Genomic DNA, 19,103 nt, shown 5'->3' with positions numbered 1-19,103 from the left:
GTTTATGATTTAACACAATCTAAAGCGTTTATTCCATGAGTGATCAAGGCCCATGGTTTTTGCTGTCATTTTGTTTTTCCACTTGCCCCAAGCATTTAGTGAGAAATAGATTTATTTCTATCCAAACATATCTTTATTTTTTTGTGTTTTCATTTTCACTGCTCTAGGAAGAATAAACTCCTATACCTATCCAATTACCTATTTCCTTTAATCAGCTTTTATGTGCCTAATATTTGAAAACATAATGATCAGAATAATGTTTAGAAACCTGGTCCAGTACTTACTGGATTTCACAGGTAACTTCTGAACCTGAATTTCCAGTTCCTGAATTTTCCTGTTAACTTGATTTAAAAGTTTGGGTCATGTCAGCCTAAAGACCATACAAATACTTAAATGATTTAGGCTCCTGAATACTTCTGATTTCATTCATGTCTTATGCTAACTTTTAAGTTAACTAACCATTTTTTTTGAGGTAAAATAAACATAACATAGAATTTATCATTTTAATCATCTTTAAGTATACAGTTCAGTGGCACTAAGTACATTTAGATTGCTGTGCAGTCATCACAACTATCCATCTTCAGAACTTTTTCATCATCCTTACTGAAACTCTGTACCCATTAAATAATAACTCCCCATTCCCTTGTCCCCACCAGCCCCTGGAAACCACTGTTCTACTTTCTGTCTCCATGGTATTTGACTACTTTAGATCCTTGAGATAAGCAGAATCATTTAATATTTGTCCTTTTGTGTCTGGCTTATTTCACTTAATAGTGTCTTCAACAACATTGTAAAACAACTATACTCCAGTAAAACTTTTTTTTTAAGACTCAACTTCCTCATATATTTTATTTATTTGTTTGTTTGTTTATGGCTGCGTTGGGTCTTCATTGCTGTGCACGGGCTTTCTCTAGTTGTGGCGAGCGGGGGCTACTCTTCATTGTGGTGCACCGGCTTCTCATTGCGGTGGGCTTCTCTTGTGGCTGAGCACGGGCTCTAGGTGTGCGGGCTTCAGTAGTTGTGGCATGCAGGCTCAGTAGTTGTGGCTCGCAAGCTCTAGAGCCCAGGCTTAGGAGTTGTGGTGCACAGGCTTAGTTGCTCCGTGGCATGTGGGATCTTCCTGGACCAGTGCTCGAATCTGTGTCCCCTGTATTGGCAGGCAGATTCTTAACCACTGCGCCACCAGGGAAGTCCTCCAATAAAATTTAATTTAAAAAAAAGTCTTCAGAATTCATCCATGTTGTAGCCTGTGTCAAAATTTACTATTAAATTATTACTATCATGTAGCCTTTTAAAGGCTACATAATATTCCATTGTATGTACATAACACATTTTGTTTATCCATTCATCTGCTGATGGACATTTGGGTTGTTTCCACCTTTTGGCTATTATGGATAATGCTGCTATAACCATTGGTGTACAAATACCTGTTTGGGTCTCTACTTTCAATTCTTTGTTGTATGTACCCAGAAGTGGAATTATTGGATCAAGTGGTGATTCTATGTTTATTTTTTTTTAGCCAACTTTGTTTTGAACTCAGTTAAATCCTCGTGGTCCTTTAGTTTTTTATCTTTTTTATTTTATATCTGTCAGGGTGGGTTAAAACGAATTTGCAGTAGCTCTTTTATGCAATAGTATTCTGAGGGGAAAGTGCTAGTGTTGGTACTTAGAAGTATGCTTTGTGTACCTATAATTTGACTATTTCAAAATATGTCAGTATAAGAATAGAGTACACGTCTTGTCTTACCAGATTGGAATCACCGTTAGCTCCTTGCTACTCCTGTCAGGCACATGGAAGCAATGTACAGAAATAAAACAGATAAAGTAATTTTAAATCCTCTTTACCTTTTTAAAGCTTGCCTTATTTAATACCAACTCCAAGGGAGGTAATATCTGAGTTTTGCATAAAGTTGGCTAAGTAACAAAGAGAAGGATGTTTTTCTGGCTCTGAAGCCCATGTTCTTTCTGTTACACAGCAGTTAGGTCCCTTCCTTTTTTTTTTAATTTTTAAATTTAATTTTTTAAATAGTTGATTTACAGTGTTGTGTTAGTTTCAGGTATACAGCTAAGTGATTCAGTTATACATATATTATACATATATCCTTTTTTTTAATTTTTAAATTTAATTTTTTAAATAGTTGATTTACAGTGTTGTGTTAGTTTCAGGTATACAGCTAAGTGATTCAGTTATACATATATTATACATATATCCATTCTTTTTCAGATTCTTTTCCCATATAGGTTATTACAGAATATTGAGTAGAGTTCCTTGTGCTATACAGTAGGTCCTTTTGTTGTGCAAGAAGTTGTAGAGAATAGATTTCAATTACCTATAATTTAGGTTTGGTGAGAGAAGTCCTGTTTTAGAATAGATTGTGCAGAATTGGCCACAGATCTCAGGAGGATGAAATTGGCATTCTCAGTAAATTTCTAAGGGAAGCTACAAGTGCAAAGCTAATATAATATAATATAATATAATATAATATAATATAATATAATATAATATAATATAAAGTGTAAGTGAAAATTCCTACACATTGCTGTGGCTTTCTTAAATTAAAAAGAGAGATTTGAAAATATTTCCCAGAAAAATGATACTTTGTAATTTTAAAGCATATTTGTTATCTTCTGAAGCATAACTTAGCCTTGAAGTCTTTCTCTATAAAATACAAACTCTGGTAAGAAAATGGTGACCATTCATAGAGGGGTAAAGAAGGTGGGGAATGTAGGGTTTTTAATGATAGAGGCCAATGTAAAATTCATGTGAGAACACTAATTGCTCTGGTGATGACAGTGTGAGAGCTTTCGGTTGGCAGATTGCCGTTCACTTTGCAGCGTTTTTGCTACTTAAAGGTCAGTTAAACAGACTAGGAAATCGCCAAAATTGGGGTAGTTGAAAAAGTAGTAACCATTAAACTGTCTCCTCTTCTTAGAAGCCTGCTGTGACCTTGCCAGGCAAAACTAATTGCTCCTCCCTGCATGCTTCCTTCCCTTTAAACATTGTGTTTGTCTCCCTTGGCAAGTTTGTGAACGTCTTCAGGGCAGAGGTGGCATGTCTTAACTCTGTATTTTCAGTGCTCAGTATAATTGCTTACACACAGTAGACCACTTTAAACATTGGCTGAGTCTCTTCCTAGTGTGAGACTTAGGCACAAATATAATAGCATGAGAAGAAGCAGCTACTGTCATTATCAGAAGAGAGGGGAACTGAATCAGAGTTGGGATGTGGCCAAGAACTGAGGAAACCACCGTAAGAGAAACCAGAGAGAAGATTTTTTTGTTTCATGTGGCACATCAAGCTGTTTCGTTGGCTCATTTCCTCGATACTTTGGCCCATGACCTGAAAATCTCTAGTTTGTTTAGCAGGCACTGAGTCATGACATTTGTGGGGTGACAGAAGTGTGTGATTTTAATACCATATAATACCACGTAGTACATTTAATACAGTGTAATAAGCCACAGTAGGCACATGTCCATAGGGTATTACTCTGTGAAAGAGGGACTGGGGGAACCCTTCATAGAAGGTAGCACGGTAGCTGAAGAAGAGAGAAGGGAGAATACCTCCTGCCAGCAGTCTGTGAAGAGAGGCTTAACCTCCCAGCACAGTAGATAGAGTCCAGGAGTGGAGGGAGGTGGATGCGGCTGGCACAGGTGGGGCACGTAATGGGAAATAAGGTGGAGAGATGACTGGGAGAAACCTTAATCTCTGCTTTTGCTTTTCGTCTCCTGTCTTCTCTTTGTGCTAGTCTATGGAATTTTTGCTTTAACCATGAGTAATGGGGAGCCACTGGAGTATTTTACACAGCAGAATGATTGACATGATCAGAAACAAAGGCAGACTGGCAATCATGTAACCACATAGAGGATGAATTGAAGGGCAGAATCTGGAGTTGGGTAGATGGATTTGGAGACTGTTGCAGTATCCAAACAAGAGATAAAGAGTTCCTATTGTATGATTTCATTTATATGCTATGTCCAGAAGAGGCAGATTCATAGAGACAGAAAGTAGATTAGTGGTTGCTGGGGTCTGGGTTTGGGTAACGGGGAGTGACGACTGATGGGTACAGGTTTTCCTTTTGGGGTGATGAAAGTATCCTGGAATTAGATAGTAGTGATAATTGTGCAACTTTGTGAATGTACTTGAAAACCCGCTGAATTGTATGTTTTTAAGTTGTGGATTTGATGGTGTGTGAATTATATCTCAGTGGAAAGAGAGAGAGAGAGGAAGAGTTCCTGAAACAAGCAGGAACAGTGAGCATAAAGAAACCTGAGATGGGTTGGAGAGAAACTCAGTGGTCCAGAATTGACAGGACCTGGAGAGGGAATACTGGCAAGGTCCAAAGTGAAATAGAGGCTGGCCCTGCAGTTTCTAATCTGTATAATTGAATTGATGGGGAAGAAAATTCTGGAAAAAGCAAGTGCATAGAAACATATAATGAATTGTGTGAAATGTTTTGAATGTGTGATCAAGGCAAGCAGTTGACGGTAAAGGCCCAGCTTTCAGGAGAGACTCTGGGACTAGGAAAAGAAGTGAGTACGGACGGGATGTTGATGGAAGAAGTCAGTCAGGCTGCTGGTGGACGACATCTTGCCCCCCACTCTCTTTGGGAAGTAATGTCCCATTGGCTCCTTGTCCTCCAAGCTGATCTACAGGTGTGGTGCTGGTGGTGGTGGTTTTTAAATAAAGCTGAATCTTTACATTACTTTTCAGGCAGAGGCAAGACTGGCAGCAAAACGGGCTGCCCGAGCAGAAGCAAGAGATATCCGCATGAGAGAATTGGAACGGCAACAAAAAGAGGTAATTTGGGTGGATAACCCTGATTTAGTGTTGGTCTCAAAAATATCAATACTTGGCTAGTTTCCGTCTGAAGTAAAACTGGTTTCTTCTGAAACACTGGGAATAGAGTAACCTGATGTATATATTTTAACAAGCCATTTATGTCAGCAAGTTAAATGCAATATTTGTTTTAAATCATAACAGCAAACACATATATAGCTCTTACTCATTATAAGTTATTATTGTGTAATAAGTGCTTGTAACAGCTAAAGTAGGCTTAGCGATGACAAAGTTATTTCCTGTGGTCCTAAATGTCCTAGAATTTTGATTAATTATGTTATGATGTCTGCATAGTAAAACTGAAATCATACAACCTTACAGTTTGTAAGCATATTTAATAATAGAAGAAAATATTCATCTAAGAAAATGAAAAAAAAAAGCACAACTGTAAGACGGGTGGAACTCCAGTTTTGTGTTACAAAAACTAGTATCTGTATATAGGTCAAAAACTAGTGGAAAGACGTGATTACTACCCGTACTTTGGTTTATCTATGGTGGAATTATGATTGGTTTTATGTTCGTATGCTTTTCTATAGTTAATACATTTCAATATGTTTTAATTATTGGAAAGAAAAGCAAAAAAAATTTTTTTCTAAGTAGGCATATAGAAATTGGGTTGCTTTAAAATGAAACAAATACTATTTTTTACTCTTTCCTTCTGACATTGACCTAGCTCCAAAAATTCCCATAAAAAATATTTCTGATGTTGTATTAGTACGAAGTGGGGTGTAAAACCTGCAGGGCAGTATTAAACACTTTATTTTGAGGTTGGTGGTGGATCTTCTGTTAATGTGTTAAAGAGATGTGCATAGAGTCCATATTGTCACAGCTCAAAAACAAAACCCAAAGCAGTTAATATATTGCTAAATTTTTTAACCTCATAGCTTCAAATATGAATGCAATTCTTGGCTTAAAATGAAAATGTGACAATGTATTGTCTTTTATACTCCTAAAATTATAAGGATACCGTTATTAAGTATAAGTTTTATTTATAGTTCTCTAAACTACAGAGGACCATATATCTCTATTATTGAGCATATTTAGCTTAGTATGTTCTGTATTTTGAATGTGTAACAACTTTGAATTAACAATCATTGCTGTTCAGAGCAAATGTATGTGATTAATTTAAGACTTTTCATAGAATGCAGTATGTTGGATGCTTTAGTTTATGAAACTTTTGCATTTGTAGCACTCTTATCATTCCTTTGATCGGAAATGGGGACAGATTCAGAAGTGGCTGGTAGGCCAGGATTGCCTGCCCTGCATGTTGTGATCAGTTGCTGAAATATGCAGTCTCAAAGTAAAACATTGACTAATCGTTTGCCAAGTAGGAGTGTTTGTCATGTTTGAAACTAAAGGTCAGAGAGTGTCTCTTCTGCCTGTAGTGGACCAAGTGTGTGCTTGGAGTCCAGCCATTTCTGTTGTAGTTACAGCCTCACACTCATCTCATGAATGCTCCTGACCAAGAAAGATTGAGTAGATGAATGTGTTTTCTTTCTATGGGTTTGTTCTTCTGTCCCTCAGATTTGTCCCTCTACCTCTCTCATTCCTTCCACTGCCCTCCACCCCGCCTCTCCTTCCCTGTTCCCTTCTTCCTTTCTCTCTTTTTTTAAAAAAACTAAGTCAGCAGGGTTTTCATTGAGGGATGACCCAAGTCATTCTTTCATCTCCTCTGAAAATTACTTTTTCTGTTTTACCATCACTCCCAAATTTGTTAGCTACAAGAACAAACTGCAACCAGTAGAGTATTAGTTACTGTGAGTCATTCTTAAATTTGAACTTTTTTCAGTGTTGATAAGTCTCCCAGCTGCCTCCTATTGCAGGGGGTGTTAGCTTGGTATGTGAATAGGCATGGGGGATGGGGCATGAAGCCTTAAAATCTCAGGCAAGGATTTGAGTATATGTATGTTTTCATGTGAAATGCCCACAGGCATTTTTATCATCAGATTCTCAGAGGAGTCTGTGATCCTAAGAGGTTAAGAACCACTATCTAATTGTTGCTGAACAAGCGACTTTCATAAACAAATCCCTTTTAGAATAGCATTCTAAGGTATAACCAGAATGAAAATATTTATGACTGTATTGACCTACACATTTAAAACTTTATCATACTTCTCATTGTGATATTTTAGAAAAGAGAGAAAAAAGATGTTTGGTTGCTTAAAATTAAGCGAATGCTCATGTATGTGTTTGTTATTTTGGAGTGGAACCTGTCCTTTCTTGTTACTAAAGCTAGCTTAATTATTTTTATTTAGAGTGTCTTCTGCATGTAACTGGCTTAATATTGCTGATGATGTCTTAAAAATGTTTGGTGCGAATATAAGAAATCGGTTTTACTTACAAAAATGGAAATATTAATTTCTTCTTTTAATTATGTATAATAGTTCTCAAATTGCCTAAGATTTTAATGTCTTAGGGCAGACCAAAACATTAAATAAGAAGAAAAGTCTAAGTTAGAAGTTTAATATTTGATTTCTATGTTTAAAGGCCATGAAGATAAACATATTTTTTATCTCTGTGAAAGGTGTGCAGGTCAGGCAGTGAACATGCTAGATTTTCATGGAAGGGGGTTAGAGGCTTAAAATGCAGGTGGCAGCTAACCCAAGTCTTCAGTAATAGGTAGGATTTGGACATGCAGGGAAGGTGGGGTTTAGTTTCGGATGGGAATAATTAACACTCTAACCCCTTCTGACACTTGCTTTTACTGCTTTAAAACTGATTTTTCCTCTCACTTCTTACCTTATCCTTGTCTCTCTGGCTGCTTTCTGTCTATGAGCTTATAGTATAAGTTGGCATGTGATAGTCACAATATAAAATATAAATTACTAATAAATTTATAATGAAATAATGTATATACAAACAATTGGATTGTCAGTTATTAGAAGGAAGAATCTTCCTATATTAAAAATTTCTCCTAATTTTATTACTTTTTCATCTGGGGGTAGGCTGTTGAGATGTGAATAGGGAACCCAAGGGCGTGAGGCTCAGGAATGAAGCTATTGTTGAGTGCATATCTGTGTGCCAACACTGTGCTCATGCTTTTTATATATGTGTTCATTCCCCATTATAAGATGGGTACATTATTTACATTTTATAGATAGGTGATAAAGGATTGGTGAAGTAAACAACTTGCTTCGTTGTGACAGACACAGAATTCTAAGGGATGAGAGGGTGCCCCATGTGCTAATAATGGAGCGGGAGGTAGAAGGACCAAGAAGAAAAGGGCCTATGTCTCTCCGGGCTTCCAATTGGTCTTAGGTTAGCCAGTGCTTCTGTTTATAAACTGGATGTCTGAAGCAGTGGCGTGTTGGTGACCTGAAAGAGTAAATGCAGTTTCTCAAGTTTCCTAATTTAAAACTGAGGGAATGGCTGCAGCCTTGGATTAAGTATTTGTTGTCAGAGAAGATGGCCAGGTGTATTCACAGGGTTGTGGGCTTTTTTTTTTTTTTTTTAATAAAACCACTTCATCCTCACTCCAAGTGAACTTTTAAAAACAAAATATGGGGTTTCCCTGGTGACGCAGTGGTTGGGAGTCCGCCTGCTGATGCAGGGGACACGGGTTCGTGCCCCGGTCCAGGAGGGTCCCACGTGCCGCAGAGCGACTGGGCCTGTGAGCCACGGCCGCTGGGCCTGCGCGTCCGGAGCCTGTGCTCCGCAACGGGAGAGACCACGACAGTGAGATGCCCGCGTACCGCAAAAAAAAAAAAAAAAAAAAAAAAAAAAGTTTTATTTCCATTAATTTCACTTGAATGTATCAAAACATAATTTTCCAGAAACCTTTAACGATAGATATCCATCTTTAAAGGCATTGTCCTGTTCGTTCAGCTTTGGATCCTTTAAACTAATAAGGAGACTCCCAGGACAATGAAAATGTTTTGTTTTCCTGACGTGGAAGAGAGAGATACTCTGCCTTGTAATTGGTACCTAAGAACACAGTTTGCTGAAATGTTTTCTATTGGCTTTCTGATGCTAGTAATTCAAGAAAAGCCAATTGGCAGTTTCAATACTACCCCAGAAATACCTGCAAAAGGAAGCTTTTTTTTTTTTTCTTTTTTTGTATTCCAGAGGAGGAGAAAGCTCTGAGTAAAAACCGGGATACCTTGCCATTTTCTTCATGTTCTTTCTATGTAATCAGTCTGGATTTAGCCGGTATAGGTTCAATGGTCTGGTGAGTTAGAAGACATGAATGCTGATCCCAGCTTTCTGACTTTGTTGATTCCTAATCTTTTTGTGCTGCAGGGTTTTTTGTACTGTAAAATGAAGGGATCAGACTAGATGATCTTTTTTTTTTTTTTTTGGTACGCGGGCCTCTCACTGTTGTGGCCTCTCCCATTGCGGAGCACAGGCTCCGGACATGCAGGCCCAGCGGCCGTGGCTCACGGGCCCAGCCGCTCCGCAGCATGTGGGATCTTCCTGGACTGGGGCACATACCCGTGTCCCCTGCATCAGCAGGCGGCCTCTCAATCACTGCGCCACCAGGGAAGCCCAGACTAGATGATCTTTAAGAATCCTCTAGCTGTTAAAAATAATTCTAGAGTTGGTGCTAGGGTCTTTTCTTTTATACAAGGGTTTCCTTCTGTTTCTTCCTATTTGCCACTGTGCAAAAGTATTCCAGGTAGAGGGAGTAATTTAAGACTACCTGAATACCTGCCTTTCTGTAGAAGAGTAGCGCTCCATGGCAGACTCTTAGTAAAATGTGTGCTTTGAGTCTTTTTTGGTGTAATAAGAATTTGCTTTGAGCTTCCCTTACTGTTTGTATGGTTGCCACTAGCCATATGTGGATAATTAGGTTTGGATTTAAATTGATTAAAATAAAAAATTTCTCTCCTCAGTTGTACTTCTAGCAGTTCAAGTGCTCAGTAGCCACATGTGGCTAGTGGCTACCATACTAGACAGCACAAACGTAAAGCATTTCCATTGTCACAGAAAGTTCTGTTGGATAGTGGTTGTTTAAGGGGTCGTTTATGACTATGGAATAAACTGTATTCTCTCAGTTTAAATTAACCAGCCTGTATGGGTTTACATTTTATTCTGTAGTTCTTCTGAACTCCTTTTAGGCCATTTTTTTCAAATGGGGCTAAAAAGAAAGCTGTGTAAATCTAGGGGTATATCAATACTTAATAAGATATTGTTATTTAGGATTATTTTTATAATAGGTATAATTAAGAATAAATATGAATTCATCTGTGCTGCATCTTTAATGGGCTGTGCTCTTTAGAGGCAGGTTTTTAATTTCTTTTTAATTAATTAATTTTTTATTGGAGTAAAATTACTTTACAATGTTGTGTTAGTTTCTGCTGTACAATTAAGTGGATCAGTTATATGTATACCTATATCCCCTCCCTCTTGGACCTCCCTCTCCCCCTTCCCCCACCCATCCCACCCATCTAGGTCGTTGCAGAGCACCAAGCTGAGCTCCCTGAGCTATACAGCAGGTTCCCACTAGCCATCTGTTTTACACATGGTACTGTATTTATGTCAAACCTAATCTCCCAATTTGTCCCACCCTCCCCTTCCCCCACTGTGTCCACATGTCCGTTCTCTACGTCTGCGTTTCTATTCCTGCCCTGCAAATAGGTTCATCTGTACGATTTTTCTAGATTCCATATATATGCATTAATGTACGATATTTGTTTTTCTCTTTCTGGCTTATTTCACTCTGCATGACAGACTCTAGGTCCATCCACATCTCTACAAATGACCCCGTTTCTTTCCTTTTTATGGCTGAGTAATATTCCATTGTACATATGTACCACATCTTTATCCATTCATCTGTCAGTGGACATTTAGGTTGCTTCCATGTCCTGGCTGTTGTAAATACTGTAGCAGTGAACACTGTAGTACATGTGTCCTTTTGAATTATGGTTTTCTCAGGGTATATCCCCAGTAGTGGGATTGCTGGGTAATGTGGTAGTTCTATTTTTAGTTTTGTAAGGAACTTCCATACTGTTCTCCATAGTGGCTGTATCAATTTACATTGGCACCAATAGTGCAAAAGGGTTCCCTTTTCTCCACACCCTCTCCAGCATTTATTGTGTGTAGATTTTTTGATGATGGCCATTCTGACTGATGTGAGGTGACACCTCATTGTAGTTTTGATTTGCATTTCTCTAATAATTAATGATGTTGAGTATCTTTTCATGTGTAGAGGTGGGTTTTTTAGAGTGCTCTTGTGTAGTAGGTGGAATGAAAAGAAAGGGTAGAATAAAGATTGAGCATTAAACCATGTATGTCACCCTAGTACCCCAAATAATACTGGGAGGGGGCATGTAGAATTAACTTGCCTGTGTAGCACAAGGCTCTTTATACTAACCAAGCTAACTAGCCTAGAACTGGTTACCACTTAATAAGCTGTACCTACTCTGCTGGGCTAACACACATGCTCCCCAAACTTTTGTGGTATATCACCTGATAATCAAAGAAAGGGAAGAAACTTGCTTGGCTCCTTACAGATTACATGTGTCTATTACATAACAAAAATGTGAATCGGTGATGAATTCCTAAAGATCAGAATACCATATTGGATATTGAATTATTGAATTATACTGGTGCTTATAAACCGACTTCTGAACAGATTTGATCAAATGCATCAATGTACACAGCACATGACAACCAAGAGTTTTTTGGACTTGTATTCAAAGATCATGACCAAAATAAAACATTAAATTGTGGTGTTTCAGTTGAATTACTGTTTCTGGATTTGAGATGAATGGTCAGGCATAGCCGTCTGCTCTGCCTGCATGATGATAGTGCTGTATTGTCATGGGGTGTTGAAGGATTGATGCATTTTGGAAAAAGCAGTGTTGATTAGCTATGAACTCAGCTGGACAGTTTTGTGTAGATTCTTAGTCAATGCAAATTACTTTAACACTTGGGACTTTGAAATTCTGATCAGAAGTTTCTTACACTTGATTAGGTTCTAGGGACTAGTCATTTAATTTCACAACTCTGTACTTAATGCTCCAGTGCTAATAGCTGAATATGGAAAAGTTTAGAATTACGTTTAATTAGTCAACTGTTCGGAGGTTTTTTTTTTTAACAATCTTCATAAGGCATAACTTTGAGTAACTATCAATTCTGAAATATTTATTGGATTTCTTCTAATTTTAAGTAGTTTTTCATATTAACAACACACAGGGGCTATTTCATTTAGTTGTTCTCTTCTTTTCCAGTTAGAGTGGTAAAAGAAAAAGAAAAAACTTTTTTTGCGATGAGCACAAAATTATAACCCAAATCTTTTTAAAGCAACACATTGTCACCTTAAACCACATCTGTAATAAAATAAACATTTCTTCCTGCCTTGGGTAAACATCATAATGAAAAAATAGATCACAGTCTGCTTTTAATGCTGACCTCAATTTCTGTTTAAGTATACTTGCTTATTTTTATCTTGGTACATTGAACTCCCTTGGTCATATATAGAGTACCTTCTACAAGTGGTCAGATATATCTATCTATCCATAGATAGATAGATAGATAGATAGATAGATAGATAGATAGATAGATACATGATAGATACACACACACGCTTGTTCAAATAAAAACACTGCCAAGATTATTTCTACTTTCTTTCCAACTGAGGGACTGGCAGCCCCAAACCCAGCTTTTGAGGCTGAGCTGTCCCTACCGCCTGCTGTGGGGAAGGTGCTGCTGTGCTCAGCTGTTCTGACCAACAGCCCTCAGCTGAGTGATTAACTCTCCATGTACTTTCTCCTTTCCCAGGATGAGTTGGAAAGGGCCAGGTATTCCCACCGGTCCAGTCATCGTCGTCCTTCTCTGGTTTGTAATAACCTACAAAATTGCCTCTAATACTTTTCCTCATCAACTTGCCATGGTCACTCACACACCTTTACTATGTTTGTTTTTATTTTTATCAGGGAGTTGAGGATGCGTTGTCCATTCGAAGTCTTGGCAGTCACAGGGTTGGTATTTTAAGTTGTTTACACCCCCATAGCAAAGCTATCCCTTTGCCTTTTTTTTTTTTTTGTGGTATGCAGGCCTCTCACTGTTGTGGCCTCTCCCGTTGCGGAGCACAGGCTCCGGACGCGCAGGCTCAGCGGCCATGGCTCACGGGCCCAGCCGCTCCGCAGCATGTGGGATCTTCCCAGACCGGGGCACGAACCCGTGTCCCCTGCATCGGCAGGCGGACTCTCAACCACTGCGCCACCAGGGAAGCCCCTGCCTTTCTTTAAAACACAGAAATATTGGCAAAGCTATTTCATTGGAAAATGATGCTTTCAAATTATTGCTGTAAGTAAATCAGTTCTAAAATCATGAATATTTTCATCTATTAACATATATATTCACTTTTTCTATAAAAGGACCTTTGATTTTAGAAAACCATCACAAAATAATAAGGTTAATTTTATAGAATAACATCGGCATGGTTCTAGCTTTCAGATTTTTCCTACTTTCATATTTTTTAAAATGACATTTTATTAAATAAAATTATTATTTTGGAGCTTGGGTGACTAATTATAGTTTTTATTCAGTGGGAAAATTGAGCTTCTGATTTTAAAAATGCCTGTCTTATCATACTTATAGAAATTACCATGCTTCAACATTTTGATTAACATTTTGTAGTTTGTCTCAGGTTTTTAGCGTACATCATTGTAAATCAAGATAAATGAGAAATCGCTCATCAAAGGCTTGCATATTGTGCCAGGAAACTGAGTCTCTTCTTAAAGAATTGTGCTTTAAACCTTAGAGCAATGCTTTTTTAATTTACACATTGATAATATTGTATATGTACTTACATCTAGATTTTTCATCAGTAAAATTATCTTTCTTGCGAAGGTCTATATTTGTTAATTCTCCCCAGGTCTAGTTTTCTTCCTATCTTGTATAATGTATAAAAATACACTATATTAAACTGAGTGTGTTCTGGTATACTAATTATTGATGTGTTTGTATTCTTAAATAGTCTTTTACTCTGGTTATATTTCTTATTGGTGAATGTAATCTACTGTCTTTTTAGAATAAGTTAGTAAACTAATTCTTGAATCATAAGTATTTTGGTTAATTATAAAAATTTAGATTTATAAGAATATTAAAAAGCCTTTATAGAAATCTAATCAGTAGTTTAAGAATGATTTTGCAGGGGAAATACTTTTTTTTGTTTGTTTTTGTTTTTTTTTTAACATCTTTATTGGAGTGTAATTGCTTTACAGTGGTGTGTTAGTTTCTGCTTTATAACAAAGTGAATCAGGGCTTCCCTGGTGGCGCAGTGGTTGAGAGTCCTCCTGCCGATGCAGGGGACACAGGTTCGTGCCCCAGTCCAGGAAGATCCCACATGCCGCGGAGCGGCTGAGCCTGTGAGCCATGGCCGCTGAGCCTGCGCATCCGGAGCCTGTGCTCTGCAACGGGAGAGGCCACAACAGTGAGAGGCCCGCTTACCTCAAAACAAACAAAAAAAAACCCAAAGTGAATCAGCTATACATAAACATATATCCCCTTATCTCCTCCCTCTTACATCTCCCTCCCACCCCTCTAGGTGGTTACAAAGCACCAAGCTGATCTTGCCGAGAAATACTTTAAGAAAAACTTGTCATGCTTCTCCCTGGAGATATTGTTTTTATTCTCACAGGGAGTTAGTCAACAGAAGCTTAAAAGTTGAGCCTTTAAGGGCTTTGAAAATAATCCCATCTTTCCTCTTTTCAAAAAAACGTATATGAGTTTTCCCTTTACTTTTCATTGTAATGTTAATAGTGTGAAGTTTCACACAGTTTTTATCAAGCAGATTATTTGTAAATTTGTATGGAAAACTTGATTATATATTAGTTTAACCTAATGGTAAAACCATCCAAGTTCAACCTAATTTAGGGGCCTTTAAAACATCTGCAAACAAACAAAAAAGAAATCTGCAATTAAATAAATAAGGAATTGTTTATCCAGGGTGTCTATAAAGTAATGAGGTTGATTTTCATTTCATGGAAATTATATCATTAAATAAATTTAAGATATAACTAGAACTCTCACAGTATTTTATTTCATTTGGTAATTATGAAAATTTGCTGTTATGGGAAAAAGAGTAAAGCTCCTAATTTAAAAAATCAGTATGCAAACTTAAAGATTAACAAAAAATTTTACCCTGTAGAGGAGACTTTGGAACTTTACTGTGTGTGAGTGTACATTTAGCACATTTAAAATATTTAGACTTTTCTGGAAATATCTGATTTGAAATGAAACATGCTCACTAATAACATAGTTTAAAAGAAATGTAATTGAGATAAGAGTTTTTTTCTCTTAACTAGATAATATTGGGAGTTCTAAGTTTTCATCAGATTATTTGCTTTTTAAAGTAACTTTCCCGTCTACATTAAACTGAACAAATATGTAGACAACTTTTGTTCTCTGTAAAAATAATTGTGATGGTTTAAAACACTGACCTAAATTTTATTGGGATTTGCTATATTATTTGGGGGGTTTTGGTATTTCTCTGCCAGTTTTTTTTTTTTTAACTTATGAGCTGTATATTAAAATGTCTAAGACTTTTGGACCTTGTATTTGATATATGAACATTAGATATAGGTACCTGGATATGAGGCAGATGTATTTATGGTTTTATGCCACATTCTTAGGACTTTGATCTTTCCTTTTGTCCAGTTAACTTTCAGGTACTGCTTTCTTGAAAGGTGTCCTGCCAGAAGCTATTTGGGCTGGAGATGGTAACAGTGTTATAGACATTCTCCATAAAAATAGAAAGAGCAAAGATAGTTCAAGACTGAATGGTAGGTTTGGGGAAGGAAGATTAAATCAAAGCCCTGAGTCTAGAACTGAAACAATCTGTTTCTTTAAAAGACATCTACCTTAAAAAAGAAAAAAATCTTACAAAGTGCTTGGTCACTGCTTTATACAGTGAAATACAAGAAGACTATAAGGAAGAGATCCAAAATTAGAAGATGAGGTGATCTTGAATCAGAGTGGTAGAGATACATTGCAGTTTTAATTGGTGGAGATTTTTACTGTTTTTTTAATCAGTTCCTATTTATATATCAGTTGCCTTAGTATAATTTTAATGAAGTTAATTTTAATATGCTTCCAATTTGTGTTTTGTCACTTACTCCTACACTGTTTAATTCCATGGAAGAACCCATCAAAGGACGTAATGGGGACACATTGGAGCAGAGCCAGTACACCCAAAAGGAAAGGCATCATGGTGTGTAGCCCAGAGAAATGTGCCGTGTTAGTATTGTGCGTTCACTGTTGACTCACAGAGTCCTGGGGGCCTGAGTGAGTAATAGGTCCATTCTAACAGAAATGAACACCTGCTGAACTTTGTTTCTACAACCTGTTTTTTGTACTTTTTAAAAATTTAATTTCCAAATGAAAAGTTTGAGGTAACTTTTTCTGAGTGTTAAAAAAAACATTTTTGGATAGATTATAATAGCAAATTTGGAAACATTTTATTTAGCTAGAGCCCTTAGTATTTTCAGTTCTCCCTCCTTTGATGAATCATTTGTTTTTTTTTTTTTTTTTTTTTTTGCGGTACGCGGGCCTCTCACTGCTGTGGCCTCTCCCGCTGCGGAGCACAGGCTCCGGACGCACAGGCTCAGCGGCCATGGCTCACGGGCCCAGCCGCTCCGCAGCATGTGGGATCCTCCCAGACCGGGGCGTGAACCCGCGTCCCCTGCATCGGCAGGCGGACTCCCAACCACTGCGCCACCAGGGAAGCCCTCATTTGTTTTTAAATAACATAAATACCAACTGGCACATATTGGAGGATTCTTTTTGTTTACTCAGTTGTTCTAGTAGCAAGTGGGGTGTCCAAGTTATGGATTTTTTCTACCAGATTCAGCAATTTTTAAAACTACCTGAGGGAATTCCCTGACGGTCCAGTGGTTAGGACTCTGCTTTTCCAATGCCAGGGCCTGGGTTCAATCCCTGGTTGGGGAATTAAGATCCCACAAGCGGTGTAGCATGGCCAAATTAATTAATTTGTAATTAATTATTTTTTTAAATTTTTAAAAATTAATTTTAAATAATTAATTAATAATTAAACTATATGAGCTCTGCATTGTATTTTGGAAAAGGAAAATCAAAATAGGTCAATTTCAGTTCAACTTGTTAAATCTTAAGCTTTTGCAAAAGGCCATTGGTGTTACAGAGAGGATGAGAAGAACTAAGACATGACTGATCCGTCAATGAACTTATCTGGTTGGGAGAATGGAATAGTTTATATGCAAGAATGTGTGACTTGAGAAATACATGTTTTGGTCATGGGGTTTTTTTAAAACAAAAAAGATATTTTGTTAACTGAGAAAAGACGTTAAGTGAAACTTCCATAGAGAAGGAACTTTATTTTCAGTGAAATGTTATTCACCACAGTGACATTTTACCATTACACATCATTTACCACCAAATGCACACCCTTAGGTATTTTAGAAAATTCTGGATAAACAAGATTTTTTTTTACACATGTAATAACACTCTTTATATTCTGTTTTCAAGATAATATAAGAAAAGCATGCAAATGCAGATATTTTGCTCCAGCACTTTTTAGTACTTATTGCAATATCATTTTCACTGAATTTACACTGGTGGTAAAATTATACCACTTAGCCTTATACTTATGAAGTATATTTTCGGAGGGTCCTGCAATATCTTTTGTACATGACCATCTCATTGGGCATGAAGGGAAGGCCTTTGTTCTATCTGAACTATTATTTTAATGCTTTATTAGAACTACACTATATAATTTGATCTTCTAGTGTATTTTAAGCTTTTTGAAATTGCGACCTCTATAAAAGGAATGCATTTTACACCATAATCCAGTATACATATGCAGACATATGCCTGTGTGTTTGTATGTATATAAGTATATAAAATATATTATAGAAACAGAAGTTTCACAAAATAATATTTACTCTTACTGTACATGATAAACTCTAGTATTTTCTCTTCTATTTTTTTTTAATGCTGGTTGAACCTATAAATTGATTTTATGAACTACTAATGAGTTGCAGTCCACACTTAGGAAAACATTACTTTAGATCAGGTTCTTGAATAGTGTTCCCTAGAATCCTAAATGGGTATAAAAGTTCCCAAAGAAAGATATTTTTACCAAACTACCTGAGGAACTTGTTTATTGCTTTTGTTTTATGCATTGTTTTATTGTTTTGTACATTGCTCTTCTGGGTCAGATTGCTTAAAAAAATCTGAGCTAGAATGCTTAAAAAATAAAGTTAGGAAACCACAAATCTGAGTAGTTAGTTACTATTTAATTCAGTTTCTTGGATTTGAAATGTGGTGTTACACATATTATTTTTGTAAAGACCCTACGTGAAATGTGGTTTTTCTGGTCTTGTCATAAATGTATGTAATCCACACTTTACTCTGGCCAAGTTTCTAGTTTTGTTCACTGTTTTTCATAGAGAAAGTTCTTGAGGAAGGAAGTTTTTCAGGTGTGTGCACAAGCAGATACAAGGGAACTCTCCCTCTTTTGATGCCGCAATTGTTTTTTTGCTTGTTTGCTTTTTGGTTTTGTTTTTTTGTAAGCTTTATTATACTAGTTATGTGATCCTGCTTCATTGCCTCTCCATGCCTTGCTTTTGCCATGTTTCAAATAATGGAAAACGATGGTGACAGACACAATAAGAAAAAGTAAAACATCTTTTGACTTCAGAATGCTTAATTCCTGCATTTAAAGGCTTCCTTGGGTGTTTTGTGCTATAGTGTACTGGGATGAATCATCTCACCATTACTGATTATAAATTCTGTTTTTGAAAGAGAACATGCAGTTTTTGCTGTACGTATAGTTTAGCAATAACCTATACTAGGAAAGAATGAGGGGGAAGAATATTCTTTAATTCAAATGTCACAGCCTTTGTGTTTAATAATTTTGGGCTTTTAAAATACTGCTGGATTTTTAATAACTTTATGAATGTTACTTTTTCCCCTCTTTATATTTCTGATTTTGGAAATACAACCAACTTTCACCTTTTCCTGAAATCCAGTATGATGCTTTCAAGGATACATCGTCAAGACTTTCATCATTAGTATGTAGTACATAACTTCATGTTAAATGTAGAGTTTTACTTTATAAACACCTGATGATGCTAATCATAGATTATGACTTTTTCATAGGTTTGTTATGATGTTTGGGGGAAATGTATGACTAACAAAGCAAAATCTAGTGTTGTGCAATTGTGGCATAATTTAGCACTTGAATAACTTTGTCTTTTAGAATATCAGGATCAGATAAAAATTATTTGCTTCCCTATTCAGGACTAAGATTGGCGGTAGTATCTTTCCTTAAAATAATGAG

The 19,103-nt window shown here is 36.8% G+C and overlaps 1 protein-coding gene across 4 annotated transcripts in view; it reads left to right on the top strand.

The window, feature by feature from the left end:
- The window catches only part of LRRFIP2 (LRR binding FLII interacting protein 2), a 122,873-nt gene that overhangs the window by 34,538 nt on the left and 69,232 nt on the right, over positions 1 to 19,103 (top strand). For 3 of the 4 annotated variants that reach the window (XM_032648088.1, XM_032648089.1, XM_032648090.1), the window contains one exon: positions 4,712 to 4,798. In XM_032648088.1, the coding sequence (XP_032503979.1) occupies positions 4,712 to 4,798 (87 nt within the window). Of the gene's footprint in view, positions 1 to 4,711; positions 4,799 to 12,559; positions 12,617 to 12,714; positions 12,760 to 15,926; positions 15,996 to 18,792; positions 18,835 to 19,103 lie in introns of all 4 variants that reach the window. The other variant, XM_032648091.1, reaches the window with a different exon arrangement.

Source organism: Phocoena sinus, chromosome 11 (assembly GCF_008692025.1).
Source record: "Phocoena sinus isolate mPhoSin1 chromosome 11, mPhoSin1.pri, whole genome shotgun sequence".
NCBI lineage: Eukaryota > Metazoa > Chordata > Mammalia > Artiodactyla > Phocoenidae > Phocoena > Phocoena sinus.
Note: the sequence above shows the minus strand (reverse complement) of the source record. Positions and strands in the feature narration are given on the sequence as shown.